The 20,140-nt window shown below is 35.0% G+C and overlaps 4 protein-coding genes across 8 annotated transcripts; 2 read left to right on the forward strand and 2 right to left on the reverse strand.

Moving 5' to 3' along the window:
- On the forward strand, window positions 1–8,584 carry LOC107947014 (cysteine--tRNA ligase 2, cytoplasmic). The gene is given in 11 exon segments (XM_041107435.1): window positions 1–2,572; window positions 4,039–4,292; window positions 4,384–4,447; window positions 4,877–5,038; window positions 5,726–5,896; window positions 6,691–6,955; window positions 6,958–6,971; window positions 7,082–7,207; window positions 7,636–7,854; window positions 7,959–8,072; window positions 8,162–8,584. Coding segments are annotated over 10 exon segments (1,650 nt in total). The 5' UTR covers window positions 1–2,572; window positions 4,039–4,062; the 3' UTR covers window positions 8,447–8,584.
- A 969-nt stretch (window positions 8,585–9,553) lies between these two features.
- Window positions 9,554–10,635, reverse strand: LOC107944597 (heavy metal-associated isoprenylated plant protein 39). Its single transcript, XM_041107436.1, has 2 exons — window positions 10,350–10,635; window positions 9,554–10,268 (listed from the first exon to the last, which is right to left on the reverse strand). The coding sequence occupies exons 1-2, from the start codon at window positions 10,408–10,410 to the stop codon at window positions 9,961–9,963; spliced, it is 369 nt and encodes a 122-aa protein (XP_040963370.1). The 5' UTR covers window positions 10,411–10,635; the 3' UTR covers window positions 9,554–9,960.
- Window positions 10,636–14,582: 3,947 nt separating this feature from the next.
- Window positions 14,583–17,779, forward strand: LOC107947018 (O-glucosyltransferase rumi). The gene is made up of 6 exons (XM_016881540.2): window positions 14,583–15,034; window positions 15,111–15,679; window positions 16,159–16,348; window positions 16,444–16,508; window positions 16,591–16,801; window positions 16,892–17,779. The coding sequence occupies exons 1-6, from the start codon at window positions 14,861–14,863 to the stop codon at window positions 17,258–17,260; spliced, it is 1,578 nt and encodes a 525-aa protein (XP_016737029.2). The 5' UTR covers window positions 14,583–14,860; the 3' UTR covers window positions 17,261–17,779.
- Window positions 17,780–17,984: 205 nt separating this feature from the next.
- Window positions 17,985–20,139, reverse strand: LOC107947019 (serine racemase). 5 transcript variants are annotated; one of them, XM_016881545.2, is made up of 8 exons: window positions 19,873–20,139; window positions 19,725–19,791; window positions 19,416–19,601; window positions 19,256–19,342; window positions 18,928–19,158; window positions 18,771–18,844; window positions 18,473–18,659; window positions 17,985–18,281 (listed from the first exon to the last, which is right to left on the reverse strand). In XM_016881545.2, exons 3-8 carry the CDS (start codon window positions 19,577–19,579, stop codon window positions 18,035–18,037), a joined length of 990 nt encoding a protein of 329 aa, XP_016737034.2. In that variant the 5' UTR covers window positions 19,580–19,601; window positions 19,725–19,791; window positions 19,873–20,139; the 3' UTR covers window positions 17,985–18,034. The 5 variants fall into 5 exon arrangements, with proteins under 5 accessions (XP_016737034.2, XP_016737032.2, XP_016737033.2 ...); XM_016881543.2 differs by lacking the exon at window positions 19,725–19,791 and having other exon boundaries at window positions 19,873–20,115; XM_016881544.2 differs by lacking the exon at window positions 19,725–19,791 and having other exon boundaries at window positions 19,416–19,659; window positions 19,873–20,115.
- Between the last annotated feature and the right edge of the window lies 1 nt (window position 20,140).

A 20,140-nucleotide genomic window follows, 5' to 3' on the forward strand; every position in this document is an offset into this window, starting at 1 on the left:
TAAAGGGAAATTATTTTAAATCATATAAATATATTCAGACGACAATAAATTATAGCTACACGTTTCAGAAATTCGAATATCAAGGCAGATGCTGTTATTGACAACCAAAAACAGCACCGCCTGCAGCTTTCAAGTATTCAAAGAACTATCAAACAATATCATGCTCAACTGTACTAGCTATGCTGTTCTAATTCACCAAGAAAGAAAAGGAAAACGTTTCTTTCAATATATTGATTATAGAAAGGTAAGTTCTAACTAAAGAAGCTTTGACATAGGTGCTTATAATCTCCATCTGAAAGAAAGCCACATTATGCTGGTGCTAGGGACATGGATTTCCTGTCCCTTGATAACATTGGGAAAGAGAACAAAAGACAAAGTATAAGCTCAAAATACTAGGTCTAGTTGATGAAATTTTCGAAAATCATTTGTTGATGTTAAGTTGGAGTTATAAGAATGGAGAATGAATCAGAAAGTAGTAGATTGCCTATTCATTCGGTCAAACAACCTCTCAGATGTTCGGCACAGCACAAACTGGCTGCACCAAGAAAACATCAAGGCTGAGACCGGTCATAAGTACCTGCTGTACTTCATCACCTTCATCTCTATTCAAGACAATCTCTCTTTATCTATTGCTTACAAAAAAATAAAGTTCCTGTACAGTTTAGCCTTTAATTTAGATTAATAAATTAATTAATTCAAAGACAAAAATAGCAGAGGTTGCAAGCTTAAAAACTTTACAGCTTTTTAATGAAAAGACAACAAAATATCGACAATCCCTTCTGCATGTGCAGCAGAATAAGGAAAAGGGTTCCATAGGTGAATGCTTGTGACAGATTTGAAGTTATAACCTAACTAATTTACTGGTTGGCTGCTATACCGTGCAATTAATTCCACTCGCATGAAATACCATCCTCATCAGTTCTACTTTCTTCAATGGAAATTTCAAAAGTTCTGATATAATATTGAAAATGAGAGAAAATTACAAGGCACGGTGAAGGCACTGCCCCTGTCTACATTTTTCTTTTTTTAACAAACAAATACTGTCAAGATAAATGAAACAAAGAGAAATTTGGAGAGTTAGTTAACAAGCTCTTACCATGTCGCTTCTCACTTGTACAAGAGTTTATGATAAACTGCCCTTTCACTTAAAGCTACAAAATTCAAAGATTCGACGACGTACCTATGTGCAGTTGTTAATTCCTCAAAAGATCAGCTAAAACTTATTTTCATACTATCTGTCTTCATCCATAAGTTACTTAATAACCAAATCCAAGCCCAGTTTCTTAAATCTTCTATCACTGAAGTTAAACCCTTTTTATGGTATATGCACTAATCATTTCCATGCAGCAAATCTAATCAAGGCTACAAGCTTAGAGGCGTTAGAGGATGGTATAAGCACGACTACATCTAGGGGTGAAAGAAATTTCTATAATTTTACTATTTTAATCTTTATAATTTTTAAAGAATTAAATTAAATTTTTATAGAGATCAAAGTACAATTTAATTTCATTAACTTAAAATTTTAAAAAATTTTAAGAACCAAAATGTAAAATTTTCTATTTTGAGTGCAGCCCTCTCACCCTTAGCTCCCCACTGACTACATTCTTAATGCGAACAAATAAGTAAATAAAACCCTAAAACCTTTTTTTGTTGATATACTTACGCGCGTTTTCATCGCTACAATAATATTCCAGCTACAAGAACCTGAACATACAAATAAAGAATTAAAGATAAAAAGAACGGTAATCTAAAAGAACATAAAAACAATGAAAAAAATAGGATAACAAAATAGGCAGAAAGCAGCAATCTAGGGTTTAGATTTCAAAGCAAAAGAGAAAAACTTGTGCTCTTATCTGCTTGATGAACTGGTTTTTAAGATCGTCAGCTAGCGCGAGCTAGCACGACAATCGCCGACGAGGTGTCTTTATTCTGACTCTGGCCCTGCTCATGGTCGTGACGGAGATCGTCCTCCTCTTCGGACGGAGGCGATGGAATCTCCTCTTTTCCTTTAATTCTCTCCTGCTCTCTTGTTTCTTCCGCTCGGTGGGAACCCCTGAAGCGGTAAATTTAAGGGTGAGTTTGGATAGGCGGTGCGTTTAGCTGCGGTTAGTGTAAAAACAGTGGTAGCGGTGAGATTAAATACTGTAGTGAAACTGTAGCGTGAGATAAAAAGTAAGCTAAATGCACCGCACCACAGTCAATCGTCCATCCAAACCAAACCTAATTTTGAGCCAACTCAAGGATGTTCGGTCCAAGCAAAATTTTAACTTGGGATATTTTAGCCAAAACCTTAAATAAATAAAGCCCCTTTACTTAAGGCACCCAACTCAACCAAAACCAGAAGGTAAGCCCAAAAAGAAAGTTTAGGTACTATACTCCCTTCCCTCTTATTCCCAAACCAATTCCTTCACAAAAATCCCTAAGTGCCTGCCGCTCACCACCTCCACCTGTCCAGCGCCGCTGCCGTGGACAGCCGTCTCCACTCCGACGGCCACTTCGTCTCCCCCAAATTTCATCAGCCCTAATCCCAGTCGCCTGTTTCCTCTGCCATTTGCTTCCACTGTTGCAGCAGGTAAGAAATCTCCCTTTCCCTCTAATCGTCTTTTTTCATGTAACCCACATGCATTTCAGATCTGCAGAAACTCTCTATTTAAGCTTTAGCTTTTCATAATTACAATATTAGACCACTAACTGAAATAGTAAAAGAAAAAGAGAGAAAATCCCAGTAAAAGTGATTAGAAATAGTAAAATAGGCAAAATATCACAGTTTCCAATTTGAAAAACTCAAAAGCCCCACGTTCCTTCATCGACCCTCCTCTTCTGTATGCATTCCCAAGTTTTCGAAATTGTTTAATTGAGAAGAAAATGGAGCATATATAATTGAGATGAAAATGAAGTTTAATTGGATAAATAAAATTAGTATGAAATTTCAAAGATACGGGTACCCCAGTGGGATAGCTAAGAGGAATATTCATAGTTGTCAAGGGAAAATGTGTCTCTATTTATTTAGTAGTCTGTTATTTATTCTGTGAAATGCCTCCCATATGCTCAGAAAAGGCATATCTGTGTTGTATTTTAAGCTAAAAAATTGTTGATTGGAGCTAAATGGATTTAGGGAATGCTGAATCAATCATGGAAATGCCTCCCATATGGAAATGCTGAATCAATCATGGATTTTGGGAATGCTTAAATTTATTTTATGCTTTGTTCAACTATCTTTTGGTGATCGTTTGGTTGGTTGATTACATTTTACTATCTTTTGGTGATCTTTTGTTTGTTTCAGTGTTTCAATTTGTTTTCGTTTGTTTTATAAATGGCAACAGAAATGAAAATTGAAAGTGAAGAAATTTGTTATTAATGTTCATTTTAACCTTTGTCTGATTATTTCCTTTTTAAACATGAAACCAAACATCATAGCAAAGCAAATTTAACCAAAAATTCCCCTCCAAAATAATTTCTTTTACCTCATTATGCAAGTCTTTTAACATTACAACATACAAATCCCACACATTAAATCTAACTGCCATTGTCAGGCTCATTCACTGTACCAGCAGTACAAGGCCACTAGTAGCTGCAATCACTTGACTGAGTTACAACATAGAGCCAATACAGCATTCCCGTCCCAACAAAGTGAAGAAAAAACTTAATACGGGCCGGGTCGAGCCCGGGATTGGCATGTATAATCTGGGGCGGGTTTGGGCAGAAAATTAGGCCCTTTTTGGGCTGGGCCAGACCCATGCCTAACATGCGGACCCAAAATTCTATCAAGGCCTGGCCCGGCCCATGATCACCTCTACCCTTAACTTAATGAGTCATGAGATTTTGAGGTATGGCTCGGTTTGTGTTGTCTGCTTCTGCATCACTCTGCTATATTTGATTTTCTGTATCTTATCTTACTCTCTCTTATCCTAATATTTTAAAAGGCATCGGTTTAGCGGAAATGGTGAACTGTTATTGCTGCTAATTTATGTTACACTGCTATTTGGGGTGTTGGACGGAGTTTAAATCTGACATAACGCTTGTGCAAATTCTGTTTAGGGTTAGGTTTTTTTGCATCAAGCCATGGATCCCTCAAAGCAAGAAACAAACCAAAAAAAAGCTTCTAAAACAATGGCTAAGAAGGAAACCCAAGAATTCCAATTTGTTGTTTACAATACCATGACTCAGCAAAAAGAGGTTTTCAAGCCCAAAACCCCTGGAAAAGTTCGCATGTATGTCTGTGGTGTCACTGCCTATGATTTCAGTCACCTTGGCCATGCTCGTGCTGCCGTTTCCTTTGATGTCCTTTACAGGTGTATAATTTGTCTTGGAGACACCCATTATGCTTCTCCCCCCAACCCCCTTTATTTTTAAAATTGGTTGCTGACTATTGGAATTATACAGGTACCTTAAGCATTTGGGTTATGAGGTTACTTATGTCAGGAATTTTACTGATGTTGATGATAAGGTTTGAATTTCTATTTGAGTGGCTCTTTGCTTTTGGTTTTTGGTGTTTTAGTTGAGAGCAATGGCGTATTTTCTTTTTTTTATGTTGAAAGGATACTTATCATTTGAATCTGATGCATTCAACTTATGTATTTCTAATATTGGGGTGGGGAGTTGAAACCTCAAGTTAATAGTTGTTTTCTCCTTTTGAGCTTATTGAATAATTATGTCAACAGTTGACGTTACAAGAGCTTAAAGACTTCTATTTGATATGTTAATCTGTTTTGAACTTGTTTAAGAGCATTCTTTCTGGAGATGTTGTAGACAGAAAGCGTTCTCTTGTTGCTAATGGTTTATCACTTTTACTTTCTGACTAATAGTCCATCTCTCTTATCTCAACAACAATTATGTCTTTCTCATATTATGAGAGCTACGGATTGGACTTTTGCAGATAATCCGTCGTGCCAATGAGACTGGAGAAGATCCAATAAGTTTGAGTGATCGGTACTGTAAAGAATATAATATAGATATGAGTGATCTACAGTGCCTTTCTCCAACACATGAGCCGCGCGTTTCTGATCACATGGAGCAGATCAAAGATATGATAACTCAGGTTTCCTTCCTACTGAATATGCTAGTTTTATTTTGTAGAAATATGAATACCATGATTCCTCTCTGCCTTTAGCAATCTTGCATCTCTCTCTCCCCCCTTGTGGAAAATGTAGTGCACATATTTATGGTCGAGTTCACTATTGCATCTCTATTACTACTTTAGGGGAATTTTCCTTGTATAATTAGGTTTATGCACATTTAAAACCCATGATACAACTATGTTTTTATGTAGGCATGCATAATGTGCATATGTATGTATTTGCATTAACAAAAGTATGATTCATTTAAATGGGTTTTATTTGGTAATATTCTCAGATCGTTACCATATCATTGTGGTAAAAAGATATTATTGGGCATGTCATTGTCATGTACTGTATACTTGTAATTTATCTACATCTGCCCAATGATAATCAATGATGTAGCAAGGACCCATGCTCTGGTCTTGGAAGGCATTTAAGATGCTTCCCTTTAATATTGATCATGAAGAAGTAGAAGAGCAGTTTTTAACTTGCACCAATTCATATTGAACTGAAGTTGTCCAATTTAATTGTTAAGAGTTGTTGAACTGCTGAACATGAAGTTTATTACATATATTGCATTAGTATAACGTGTGAAGGGCTGAAGGCAAATACTTCATATGCTGTTTTTTAACTCCTTTCATAACTTTCTCTATAATTTCATCTTGCAGATTATAAACAAAGACTTTGGATATGTTGTTGACGGCGATGTGTTTTTTGCTGTTGATAAATTCCCAAATTATGGCAAGTTATCTGGGCAGAAGCTGGAAAACAATAGAGCGGGTGAACGTGTTGCTGTTGACTCAAGGAAGCGTAATCCTTCCGACTTTGCATTATGGAAGGTGCAAAACCTACTAACTTACTAGTAAACTTTAGGGATGTAATCAAGCTGAGTCTAGCCTATAGGTTCAAGATTCTTTCCTTTTGAAATCTTGAGGATTGAGGCTTGATCGTGGTGGACCTTTAGTTTATGTGCTTGAGCTCCCTTCAATTAGGTTCAGTTATTATTAAATTTATTTAAGGAGTAGGTATTTATAGTGTGTTCATGCTTGTGACTTTTCATCTAAGTTCTAAAATTTGCCCCTCCCAGAGTTGCTGTACTGTGCGTAATCTGGTCAAGCTATAAAAAAAATTACTCAAATTACCATTGCTTTCTAATGTCTAGCTGTTGACTGAAAAAACTACCGCATAAACTCTATGGATGGGACTTTAAATAGGCAACTATATATAAAGTACAGGCTAAGTTACCTGAACTTTTCATTTTCTCTATGGTACTTGTGTTCAACACCTATGTCCGACACATTTAGATACGGAGGTCTTATCCTCAAATTATATGGAAACTTAAAAAAAAACAGTGAGCATATCTGCATGAGATGCGTCTCATTGTCCAACATTCATCTGAACTCTAGGTTACATAGAGTACAAGGATGACAAACCCTAATTACCAGATAACCAAAATTTAAGACTTGCAATTTAGATACCCCTCCCCCTTCAATAATTATGAAACATTTCATTGAAACTATTGTTGCACAAATTCTAATGTCAAAATTTCTTCATCCATTCTATTTGCATCAGTTACCTGCCATATATAATGTTGGCATAATTTCCAAATTCTGATGTTTAATAATTGTTTCAGGCTGCAAAGCCAGGTGAGCCATCTTGGGACAGCCCATGGGGACCTGGACGACCTGGGTGGCACATAGAATGTAGTGCAATGAGTGCACATTATTTAAGCTTCAAATTTGACATTCATGGAGGTGGGCTTGATTTGATTTTTCCTCACCATGAAAATGAAATTGCTCAAAGTTGTGCTGCATGCGAAGAGAGTGATGTAAGTTATTGGATGCACAATGGGCATGTTACTAATAACAATGAGAAGATGTCAAAATCTTTGGGTAACTTTTCACAATTCGCCAGGTAAAGTTGGGGGTAATTATTTATTTGATTTTCCTCCCCTCTGATTCTAGTTGCAGAAGTATTCTCATACGAGCTTCCTTTTTTGTGTTAAATAATTTGTTTTCTTCTAGATTACTGAGAGATATCATCCACTGGCTTTGCGATACTTCTTGATAAATGCACACTATCGTTCTCCTCTCAATTACTCCGTTGTTCAGTTGGAAGGTGCATCAGATGCTGTTTTTTACATATATCAGGTTTAAAGCTTATTTCACTGCTATTTTACTTTGCAATAGGCATATAATGGTCAGAATTCAGATGTCTTAGTACGGACAGTGATCTGGCCTTTTAGGCTTAAAATTTGTTTGTATCAATTGTCTAGGGCTTGTATACTTTGTGAGGTGTCATGGATGCAGGAGCGTGCCTCATTCCATTTCTTGGAGTTCAGCTATATTTTAATAGTGGCCTCCTTTTACCACTTAATATTCTTCTATAATTGATTAGATTTGCGCTACTGGTAGATTTGCCTCCAGGTTAAAAATTCCTCTAAAGTGTGCCGAATTATTTGCTGAGTTGACCTGTGATCCCAAGTTTTTTCTAAATTACAGACTCCAGGCAAATGTACCTGGAGTTAGTTTAGATTCAAGTCATTCGGAAAAGTATCCTTACCTGCTTTGTTGTACAGACTTTGAAAGATTGTCAAGATGCTCTATTGCAACTACAAGAAGAAATGCCCAACGATGGCAAACCAGCTCGGATTAGTCCGGACGCCAAGGAATGCATTAGCAAGCTCCGCAATGAGTTCCAGGTGAAAATGTCAGATGACTTGAGCACTTCACTTATACTGACTGGTGCCTTTCTAGAAGCTTTGAAGTTGGTAAACAATTTGTTGACCATGCTAAAGGTATTTGTTTATCTTTCCGAATGCTAGTGACTCTCTTTTTTATATATATACAAGTCTACGCCAAGGAAGATGAAAATATATTTTCTCTTTTAATGTGGCAGAAGAAGCAGCAAAAGCAACAAAGATTATTGGTAATTCAATCCCTTAAAGAGGTTGAGAAAGAAGTTACGAAAATTTTGGATGTTCTTGGATTGCAGCTACCTTGCTCTTATAACGAGGTGACGGGATTTACTTATTAAATGATGTTACTGATTCGTGCCTTCTGTAAAAGTTTTAACACTAAAGATGATGAATTTCTACTAAACAGGCTTTGCTGCAATTAAAGGAGAAAGCATTAACGAGAGCGGGGTTGGTGGAAGATGATGTGATTCGTCTAATTAACGAACGAGCTGAAGTGAGGAGAAACAAAGACTTCTTGAAAAGTGATCAGATGAGAGCTCATTTGCAAGCAAAGGGCATTGCACTCATGGATGTAGGCACGGAAACAATTTGGAGACCTTGTGTTCCTGTTCAACAAGAATCGGGAATAGTGCCATCAGAGGGCCAGAAGGTCCCTCCCAAGCCTGAAACTGCAGAAGAATGCAGATCTTGATTCAAGTTCACCAAAAAAAACATATTGAATTTGCTTCGTAAGGTGGTTTTTATTGTCAAAACAAGTTGGTGGGATCAAGGCCATTTCTAGACAGTTTTGATTCATAATTTATAAAATGTCTTTCCGTTTCTGACCTAATTGTTACGGGAGAAATTGTTTACTACTGAAGGTGGTTAACAGCGAATTAGGTTAGCAAAGAGAGTTAGCAGCAAGTTGAAACGGTGCTCTAGGATCAGTTTTGACAGCTGTATACTAACAGCTGTAACAGCTAATTAGCTGGTAGTTTTCTTTTCAGATACGTAAAAAAGGCAGTGTATGCATTGCATTCATATAAAAATAACTCTAAAAGTTTCATTATTTATGAAAATGACCCATCTTTAAAATAAAATACGAGAATGATTTGTTTTGAACCATAAATGAGATAGTGCTAATGAGATCAGCATCAACCCATCACATCACGCCAATAATTGACATTTTAAATTAAAAAATATATATTTTCGGGTGGTGCCAACGAAATTGGCGTCACCCGTATTGATACTCATATACATTCTTTTAAAGTACTCGTGTTTTTCCAAATAATTTTTTTTAAATTATTATTTTATTAGGTTTGCCCCCTCCTCCAGCTTTTTTTTAAACCCAAAATATTTGATTTTTTTAGTGCCAATCAATATTTCCCCCCCCTAGTGTCAGATTTTTTATTTTAAACCCACAAGGATTGATTTTTTCTGGTGGTATCAATATGATTGGCGCCACCAGTATATTTTTGGCCCCTAATGTCAGTTTTCTTTTTTTTAAATCTCACCCTAATTTTTATTTTTTCACCCACTCACCCCAATTCTTTCTTTCTCAAAATTTTTTTATTATACTATCTATTCTATTTAGAATCTCGATTTTCTTATGTGTAATTAAACATTTAATTAACATCATTAAAATAATTATTTTGGGTTTAAATATTTTGCAATAAAAAGATTAACTTCAAATAAAAAAATTTGAAGTATTCTTTTTAAAAATAAATTATTTTGAGAAAGAAAATTTTTTTAAAACATAAAGGTTTATTTTGGGTTTAAAACTTTTTGAATTACTTTTTTTAAAAAAAATAAATTATTTTGAGAAAGAAATAATTGGGGTGAGTGGGTGAAAAAATAAAGATTAGGGAGAGTTTTTAAAAAAAAGCTGTTACTGCCAAAAAAAAATCAAATATTTTGGGTTTAAAAAAAAGTTGGAGGGGACAAAAAACTATTGGATTGGCGTGATCTAATAAAATAATAATTTTTAATTTTTTTCTTTAAAAATACAAATAATTTAAACGAGTAAATACATGTATCAATACGGGCGACTAATTTTATTGACACCACCTAAAAATATATATTTTAATTCAAAATGGTAATCATCGCACCACCACCCATTTACTAATCTCAAAATGCTAATCATGTAAATACATGATGCGATGGATTGATGCTAATCTTATTGGCACCACCACCCATTTAGTGCTTGAAACAAATTATTTTCGTATTTTATTTTGAAGGTGAGATATTTTTATAAATAATGTATTTTATTTTGAAGGTGAGACATTTTATAAATAATGAAACTTTTAAAGTTATTTTTATAAAAAAAGCCGACAATACAAGCTTCAAATTTTGATTATTTTTTTCACCCTTCTTTTCGTCTTTCTTTTCATCTTTCTTCTCTTCTTTAGCAGGTCCCACCGTAACAATGTCTACTTTCCCTATTTTCTTGAGTTTTTTGGCAATGGCAACCGTGTCCATCTCCCCTATGACTGTCAACTTTTGCTCCTTCACATCTGCCGCGATTGAGTCAACCCCTGTTCATCACCCAAACACGTGATGTTTCATCAAATCAATTTAGACCCAAAAAAAGGGGGTGTTTTCTTGATTATTATTACCATATATGTCGGCAACAGCCTCTATAGCTTTCTTTTTTGTCTTTTCGTCGTTCATGGTCATGATTTTCAATACCACCTTCTGCAAATTCAATGACTAAAAGCATTTAACCAAAAAAAAGAAATACATTTCTGATGAGAAAACTAATTCTAAAGGGAAACCAAAGTAAAACTAATTCTAAAGGGAAACCAAAGTACTGAAGCAGGAATTCAAGGATATGCAAGACAAAACTAAGTTACGGTTTTAATGAAACTAAGCCTGTTTCATATTTATATGTAGGACTGCTGTAACAATGGCTTACATCAGCCATTATGAACAATGACTGGACTTTTTCGTCCTTTTCTTACAAATGTTGATCCTATTCATCCAGTGATGTATGAATTTAAAACATCCCACTTAATTTCTCTATAGTATTTGTTGCTGTTCAAGCCATAGCTGCCATCATACTAAATTACTAATAATTAGAACTGTTCTATATTATTTTTATTTTGGCTTAGGTTCTGTGTTGCTAGCAGTAGTCCAAACCGACATCCATTGAAGCCGTTATTGGAAGCTTAGGGCTAGTTTGGATGGACGGTGTGTTTACCTCCGGTGAGGTTAAAAACAGTGGTGACGGTGAGATTAGTTACTGTAGCGGTGAGATTGGGTACTGTAGCGGTGAGATTAGAAACAATGGTGGAGTGTGTGTTTGGATTCAAACGTAGCTGTAGCGGTGAGGTAAGAATAAAAAATGACTATTAAGGACATTAGATTAGAATTGATATATAATAGAAGTTTTTTTAAATTATTTTACTTTTTTAAAATTATTAAAATATATGAATTTATAAATTAATTTAATAAAATATTAAAATGTATCTTCCAATATTTTAATGAATTATATAATTAATTTAAATTATTTATTAGATAAAATGATAATTATTTTTAATTTTTTATATTAAATATTTTTTATAACAATGATAAATATTATTTTCACAAATAGTAACATTATACTTGGATCAAATTTTGAAGTATCTAAAATGATAATTTTTAATTAAAAAAATATAATAACATAAGACATAACAAGTTTCATTATTACTAGAAATTAGGTTTTTAATTATATATTTATTCATATAAAATTATTTATTTTATTGTCAAATTTTAAAAAAGAAAATGATAATCTAATCGTATAAAAAAATAGGAAAGAGCGTTGATTAAAAGAAAAGAAAAGGAAAAAGGAAAGGGTAAGAATGAAAATTGAATTGTTAAACGCAGTTTTAAATCTCCACTAGCCCTTAAAGTAGCAATGGGAAAAATGAACTGCGTTGTGATGAGATTTTTGCACTATTGTTATCCAAACAACGGGAGAGCTGCGATTGCACGATTAACCGAGCAAATCTCACCGGAATGCAGGTGCGGTGGAATCCAAAGGCAGCCTTAGTAAGCTTAGCCTCTAAAAACACACAACGCTTTGACAAAATGAATCATAGAAACAAGATTGCACCGAACATGACAACAAAGATGTTGCTGTCATTTGCTGACTCTTTGTAGCCACGGGTCGAATGAGTCGAAGTATTCACACTGAATCAGGGAGATGAAGTAATGAGATTGTTATTAGATTGGATTAATGTGATTTGGAAATGAATTAATTTTAATCTAGAAAACAATGAAGGTGCTTGACTTCATCAGACTTGCATTAAATATGGTATTGACCCACCTGAAATTTCAAATTTCTCTCTCTTATTATTTTAAAAAAATCTGGGCTACCTTATGTCTTCAAGTTGTTGTCACCTTACTAATATTTTTAGCCAACTTGGGCTCTTCTCCGTCCCTCAGCCCTCAGGACCCCCAAACTTATGGCAACCGAACGTACTCTTTTGTAAATAGGGGCCCAGTAAATTTTTGCTCCTGCGAATTTAAATTATAAATTTTCTGAAGAGTTTAACCATATAACAATTTTACTATTTTGGGGCAACTTTATTTGCAAAGATTAATAATTAGGCCCTTTAGATTATGTTAGATTCGTGATACAATATGTTTGGTTGGACTGAATAATTTATTCAATTTTCGAAGGTGATTTTTTAGTTCGATTAAAAGAATAATCTATTCGGTTAAATGTAAGTGATAATAATTTTGAGCATTCCCTAAAATGGTTGTTTCCTACTCATAAGGAATAGATAATAAATAAAAAAACTATTTCTTCAAAATACTTTAGAATGACCATTGCTCACCTTGTTGCCACGAAGAGTTCCATTCATCGTCATCGAAATAGCGAACAATGGTAAAGATGACAAAAGGTGGCAACACAAAGAATACCACCCAAAAGCCAATAGCAACCAAAAGATACGATAAAAGGAGAGCTTTTTTGGAATTTTTGGTAGCAAACTTTAGACTTAGATTTAGGTTTTTAGAGTTTGATTTAGCAAAAGATGAGTGGATAATTGGAAAATTGAGAAAAAAAATCAATTTGTGGTGAAATTTTGAGGCAGCTACTGGCAGAGGATGGTGAGGTTAGTTTAGATATCAAGAAATAATGGCGGTTCTGAAAAATCACACAATCAACTGAAGTTGAATTTTGATGAGTTACAAGAGATTATTTTAGTGTTAGTGTTATTTAAGATTATTTTTCAATTGAGAAATAAATGCATAATATTATTTTAAAAATAATAATTCAATATATATTAATAAAATAAAAATAAAAATATTTATCCAAGTAGTATAGGTGTCAATTACCAAAATAACATCAAATGTATTGTACTTTTCTGATTTTGCCACTGCTGATAATCATTTCAATTGATTTTAAAAAAATAAAAAGTAAAAAAATAAACAAGTTGCATATATTTTATGCGACTAGCCACAATATTGTAATATAGATTCACAATAATACTAATTTTTGAGTAACTTTTATAAAGTAATTTTTTTAACAAAGTTTTATAGTGGGGTCAATTGGCTCTGCCACTAGGTACACATAGTGTTCGAGGCATAGACACTAGGTAGACGGAATAGGAAGTTCTGTTAGAACTGAAATTATTTGGGTTAAATTATAGTTCTCCTCCTTCTATTGTATATAAATAATTAGTATGATTAATTATTTTAATTATAATATTTATGTCAATTTTTTATTAAAATATTTTTTAATTAGCAATTAAGATTTTTAAAATCGGATTTGTGGTTGCATTGGTTAGATCATCGATTCTTAGTTTAATCAATTTAGTCAATTCAATTGAATAATTTATTTAAAAAATAAAAAAATATTGGACCGATTGCCTGATTCAATTGGTTTGTTGATCAACCGATACGATCCATTGTTCCAGACTGATACCCAAATCGATTATCAATCCAATCGGTCAGTTCAATTCTGAAAACAGTGCCAATGACATTATAAAATATCTACATTTCAAAAACAACATAGTTGGAAATAATACTTTTAAGAAAAAAAATTCATCACAAGGTTTAACTTGAATAATTAAGGGAATTATAAAAATAAAGCACTAAATTATACCAAATTAAAATACAAATGTTAGGTTAAATTTTACTATTAGTCCCTATATTTTACAAAAGTTACCAATTTAATCTATATACTTTAAATTTATCGTTTTTACCTATTGTACTTTTCAATTTTAAAATTTCAACCATCACCAAATAATAACTATTAAATTTATTGAGTTTTACTATTTCTGGAATATCTCATACGGTAAACATATTACCATATGTGCTCACACATCACTTAGCACTCATTATAAATCTAGTTAATGGATTAACAACTATTATTTACATCAAAACTGAAATTTTAAAATTTAAAAAGTATAATGACTTGGAATGATCTGATTGGAGATTATAGACTAAAAAACCTATAATTGTTCACATACTACAAGGTTAGTACTTGAATTTAACCAATCATATTTAGCTGTTACTATTTGGATAAATATTAGAAAGTATAACGATTAAAATTGATCAATTCGAAAATACAAATTGACATTAACCAAATTAAAATATAAAGGTTAAATTCACAATTTTCGTAAAGTAAGGGGCTAATAGCATAATTTAACCCAAAGGCTATACTCCATATTTGAGCATATTAAAATACAAGGACTATATTCCATATTTGAGCATGGTAAAAAGACCAAAACCAAAATTTACCAATTATTTAAATTAAAAGTAATGGAGAAGCATTTGCCATTATGTGCATAGGAAAATTCCAATGGTCCCCAACTCACCTCCAATTGCTTTCAGCCGTCGGGCAATTGTCAATGCGGAATACCATTATGACAATTTTAACGTTTAAGCAAAACCCCCACTAGAAGATACCATGGGTTTTTTATGGAGGGATCTAGGAAATTCATTCTTATCTCACGCTCTCAATTATCTCCTGCACATTTCTTTTGTCCATTACCTTAACTCACATTGATCTTTACCACAGTTCACTTGGAACTTGTTCATTACCCTTCCTCTTTGCCTTCATCAACAAGAGATTACTCTACTAATAATCACACACAAATTGGTGAAAGAAGCAGCATTTTCTTTGGTTTTTTTTTTAATGTTCAGTAAGGAATCCATGTTGCAGAGATCTGGACTGGCTAGACATTTCTTTGAGAAACCTTCATGGCGGCCTCCTCCATTGAAAAGAAAAACTCCAACTACCACTGCTTTTCTTGTCTTAACCGTTTTTCTCATGGCTGCTTTTGTTACATATTCCTCATGGATTGACACTGTAAGTTCATGTTAGGTTCTGCAAATGTTTTTACTTCATGTTTAGCTGAGTTTTTTTTTTTTCTGTTTTTTTGCAGTCTGGGGTTTTTCTCGAGCATTCAACGGACAAGACTGTGGTAATATCAGAGAAACCAAAAGTTGCAGTACGGAGGATTGAAATCCCACTGAAATGCACCAAAAATAAAAACCAGACACAAACATGTCCAAAGAATTATTACCCCAAGACATTCCGAGCAGAAGACATTGACCCTTCGTTAAACCCTGTTTGCCCTGATTATTTCAGATGGATCCACGAAGATTTACGGCCCTGGAAAACATCGGGGATCACCCGGGACATGGTGGAAAGAGCTAACAGAACAGCCACATTTCACCTCGTAGTCAAAGGAGGAAAAGCCTACGTTAAAAACTTCAGAAAAGCCATTCAAACAAGAGATGTTTTCACCATCTGGGGCATCTTACAACTCCTCAGGAAGTACCCCGGAAAGCTACCGGACCTTGAAATCATGTTCGACACTGAAGATAGGCCGGTGATTAAATCAAGGGACTACAAAGGACCGAATGCAACAGCCCCACCACCATTGTTTCGCTACTGTGGAGATAAAGAAACTTTGGATATAGTCTTCCCTGATTGGTCCTTCTGGGGATGGTAACGCTTCCCTTTTTTTACAATTTACAACCTCATCTCCAGTCGTTTTTTTCCGTCCTGTTTTTCCTCTTTGTTGCCATTTGCATGGTATAATACAGAAAATCACACTCGTCAGTTCTACTTGTAATTCGAATGCCAAATGGTATTAAAGGTAGTTTCGGTTGCATGCTTATAAAGGGGTCCCCTTTTTCATTGACAAGTGGTCTGCCATTTTTAGGCATCTGACAACACCTGTAAAGTTTTGAAATGCCTTGGAATTTAACTATTAGCTGAGCCTGCTTTCTCCTTGTCCCAATTTCATTAGTTATTTTTTATTCATTTGTTCATACAGAACAGAAAAGAATATGTCAGTTACACACTCAATAAATTTCCATGTCAGTTTAAAATTAAACCAAAATCAACCTTATTTTTTCTGCATGTGTGTTTTTAAGACAATTTTGTATTAATTAACTAAAGGGGGTATTTTTTTTGTACTTCAGGGCTGAGATAAATATAAAGCCATGGGACAGCATATTGAAAGATATTAAAGAGGGAAAGAAGAGGAAATGGATAGATAGGGAACCATATGCCTACTGGAAAGGGAATCCATTTGTGGACGAGAAAAGGCAGGACCTTCTTAAATGCAATGTCACTGGTCAACAGGACTGGAATGCTCGCCTGTTTGTCCAGGTGGAAATCAAAATGCTATCCTTGTTAACATTTCTCAGCATAAAGCCTTGATCTTTTGTTCAAAAAAATTTTAAATTAACAGGCCTGGTTTGCAGGACTGGATCCTTGAAAGCCAGCAAGGTTTTAAACAATCCAACGTTGCAGATCAATGCACATATAGGTTTAATTCTGGACCCAGAACAACATTCTTGTAAACTCTTTAGCTATCAATTTGTAAATCTTTTTCTTTGGTGTTTATGCAGGTACAAGATCTACATTGAAGGGTATGCATGGTCTGTTAGTGAAAAATACATTCTGGCCTGTGATTCTGTTACATTGATTGTACAGCCTGAGTTCTATGATTTCTTCATGAGAAGCATGCAGCCTGTGGAGCATTACTGGCCTATAAGGAATGATGACAAATGCAGATCCCTTAAGTTTGCTGTGGACTGGGGCAACAATCACAAAAAGAAGGTACCAATTGTACTTAATATTTGAATTATGTGATGTTGTATTTTGGCATTGCCTTTGTTAAACCTGATAGAATATTAATGGATTTGGCAGGCACATGAAATAGGAAAAGCAGCCAGTAGCTTTATGCAGGAGCAGCTAAAAATGGACTACATTTATGATTACATGTATCATTTGTTAAATGAGTATGCCAAGTTGTTGAAATTTAAGCCAAGAATACCTGAAGGAGCCATGGAGTTGTGCTCAGAGGTAATGGCTTGTCAAGCAGAAGGGCTCGAAGGGCGAAAAAAGAAGTTCATGATGGAATCATTGGTGAAAGGTCCTTCAATCACAAATCCGTGTACCTTGCCACCTCCTTATGACACTCGAGCTCTTGCAGTATTTCTCAGAAGAAAAAATAACTCAATATTGCAAGTGAAGAAATGGGAGAAAGGTTATTGGGAAAGTCTCAACAAGCAGTAGTTGATGCCTGGTTTTTTCTCGTTTTCTTTTTGTCATGATGAATCTAGACAACTATACTTTTGGTTTATGTCCAAATTTAAGAAATACATGGCTGAACCCTTTACAGCAACATGGAAGAATACCCCCGATCAATCAAATAAACTTGGATCGAGTGAATTTGTCGAGTCAACTATGGTTCGATTGAAACCAAGATTAAGACCAAGATCCATCAATTTATAAAGGGGACTATAGATAAATAAAGTGGTGATTTCAGACAGGTCTGGCTTCCATTGAATCGGCCGGATCATTCAGACAGATTAAGGTGGATCAGTTGTAGAATCCTTAAATAATGGTACCTTCAGCTATGCTATCAAATGGGGATGGAGGAGTAAGAGAAACAGGAAGAGGCCTAAAATAGATGGAAGAAGCTTGCACGGTTGCACCATTGGGTTCTTGCAGCCTGTAGGGGTATTTTTGGGTATTTGGAACTCTGTTGATTCTACCTCCCAATAAATGGCCTGTTTCTGGTGTTTTGGATCACTTTATTGTTAATTTTCCCTTGATTCTTTACTGTCTCCACAAATATTCTCATACAAATTTCAGTTTTGACCACAATTCTCAGTTTTCTCTGTTAATGCTAATCTCACATTTGATTGTCCATGTAAAGATTGTGAGTACTAGGATTAATAATAGTTGCAACCAAAGTAATTGGATTTCACATCAGCATTTAGAGATCAAAGCGAAGTTTAAAAGGAAAAAAGGTTTAAATAGGAGTAGCAATCACAATGGTAAATTTCATTTGCTAAATGAATTCCACAGCACTTCAAGATCTACATTACCTCCTGAAAGTATAATTCCTATTTGGTTGCAGTCCTTCCAGGCAGGGTTGGTCCTGAAGCTATCAGATAAGACAGCTGCTAGGCCTATGGCTCCACTTGGTTCAACTGCAACTTTAAGGATCTCATAGCAGAGTCTCATTGCTTTGATTATTTCAGTATCGTCTACTGTTATTACGTCGTCGACAAGATCACGTACTATGGGCCTAATCAATCATAAGGCATAGAATGAGACTTACTGAAATTTGTGGACTAATAAGTAAATATGTGTAGTTCCTGAAAGCTAAGACACAGTGCTGTGTGCAGATAGCTAGTGCACTAACTGATAAAAGAAAACATCTACAAACAGGGAATATATCCTTCACACATCAATAAGACACCATGAAAATGAATTTACCAGGTGAATTCACCAAGGAAAGCTCTCAGGCCATCAGCAACCGTATTTGTTTCAGGTAAGGTTACAATTCTACCGGCTGCTTTTGATTGAGCTGCATCATTTGCTCCCTTTGGTTCAGCGGCCAAAACTCGAATGGCAGGATTGATAGACTTGGCAGCCAATGCCACCCCTGATATCAAGCCACCTCCTGCATATTTTCAAAAACCATTTGTAGTTGAGAAGAAAAAACTCGCAAAAAAACAAAAAAAGGTGATCGACCATGCAGGAATAATAACAGAAAAAAGGCTGCAACACAAACCACTGATGGGAACTATTATAGTGTCTATATGAGGGGCTTGCTCTAAAAGCTCCAAGGATATGGTACCCTGCCCACTGAAACAGATTTCCGTATCAATTAATTCACCGATATAACATTAAATTACAGTATCTCGGCTTAGAAATGTTCAATGTATTACCTTATAATGCGCCCATCATTATATGGATGTATAAGAGCAGCCCCAGTTTCTTGCTGCACCGTGGTTGCAGTTTCCTCCCTCGACTTGATTGTTGTCTCACTCCATATAACCTGACCACCATAACGCACAACATGCTGAACTTTGCACTGCGGAGCATTCTTCGGTATAACTATATATGAAGTGATCCCACGTAACTTTGCAGCCAATGCCAACGCTGCAGCATGGTTACCACTAATTTTGAAGGATGTGATCAGATATAACCCAATTAAACAGCAAGGGAAAGGAAACATAATGAAGGGTATAGATCATGGATGTGTTTCAAGTAAACCTGCTATGAGTTACAACTCCCTTAGCAGCCTGCTGATCATCAAGTGAAAATATAGCATTGCAAGCACCTCTGAATTTGAATGCTCCCCTGTTAAGCAACACATAGAACAGTCTTAATTTGGAGAATAAGATGAAAACAAGTAAATAATGATTCCTTTTACCCCTTTTGGAAACATTCACACTTGAAGAACAGCCTCCTTCCAGAAATAGCATCCAGGGACTCCGAGGTCATAAGTGGAGTTTTGTGTATGAAAGAACTGATGCGCGCCCGTGCTTCTTTGATAGAGGAGAGATCAGCAGCATACTTCTCCTTGTTTACTTCCATCTTTAAGCCACTGAATCCAACACTTCAATTCCAAATTTGGGAGAAACAGGAACAAACCAAACAATTTCAGAAGCTACAATCTGGCTAAAGCAACATCCAATTAACAAATGTAACTGTAAATACAGAAGTCCCATTGTCAACTAACCAAACTAAAAAGGATGCAAATTTATTGATGCAAACACTTGGATTTTAGCAACTGTATAATGGGTCTACTGTAAAATGAAAGGAAAGGAGGAGGATGAATCCATAAACATTAAGAATGGAGGATAAAGATTAAAACTTTAACAACTTACAGAATATGACTTGGAGAAAGATACAAACTTGAGTGCTGTTTTCTTATTTGTTCTGATTTTACAAAACTGGTGAGAGAGAGTAAGCAAATGCCCAAAGCCAGAAACGGAAATGTCAATGAGAGATTAAATTAGAGATGCTATCAATGTAATTAGCTAGGGATCATACGACGACGCTTTGGACGAGGATTAAATCATTCTTTTTCTGCACTCATGGGAAATGTAAAATGGCTAAAGCCTAAAGACCAACTCTTATCCATAGTCCATCCCA

This window comes from Gossypium hirsutum, chromosome D12, assembly GCF_007990345.1.
Source record: "Gossypium hirsutum isolate 1008001.06 chromosome D12, Gossypium_hirsutum_v2.1, whole genome shotgun sequence".
Taxonomy (NCBI): domain Eukaryota; kingdom Viridiplantae; phylum Streptophyta; class Magnoliopsida; order Malvales; family Malvaceae; genus Gossypium; species Gossypium hirsutum.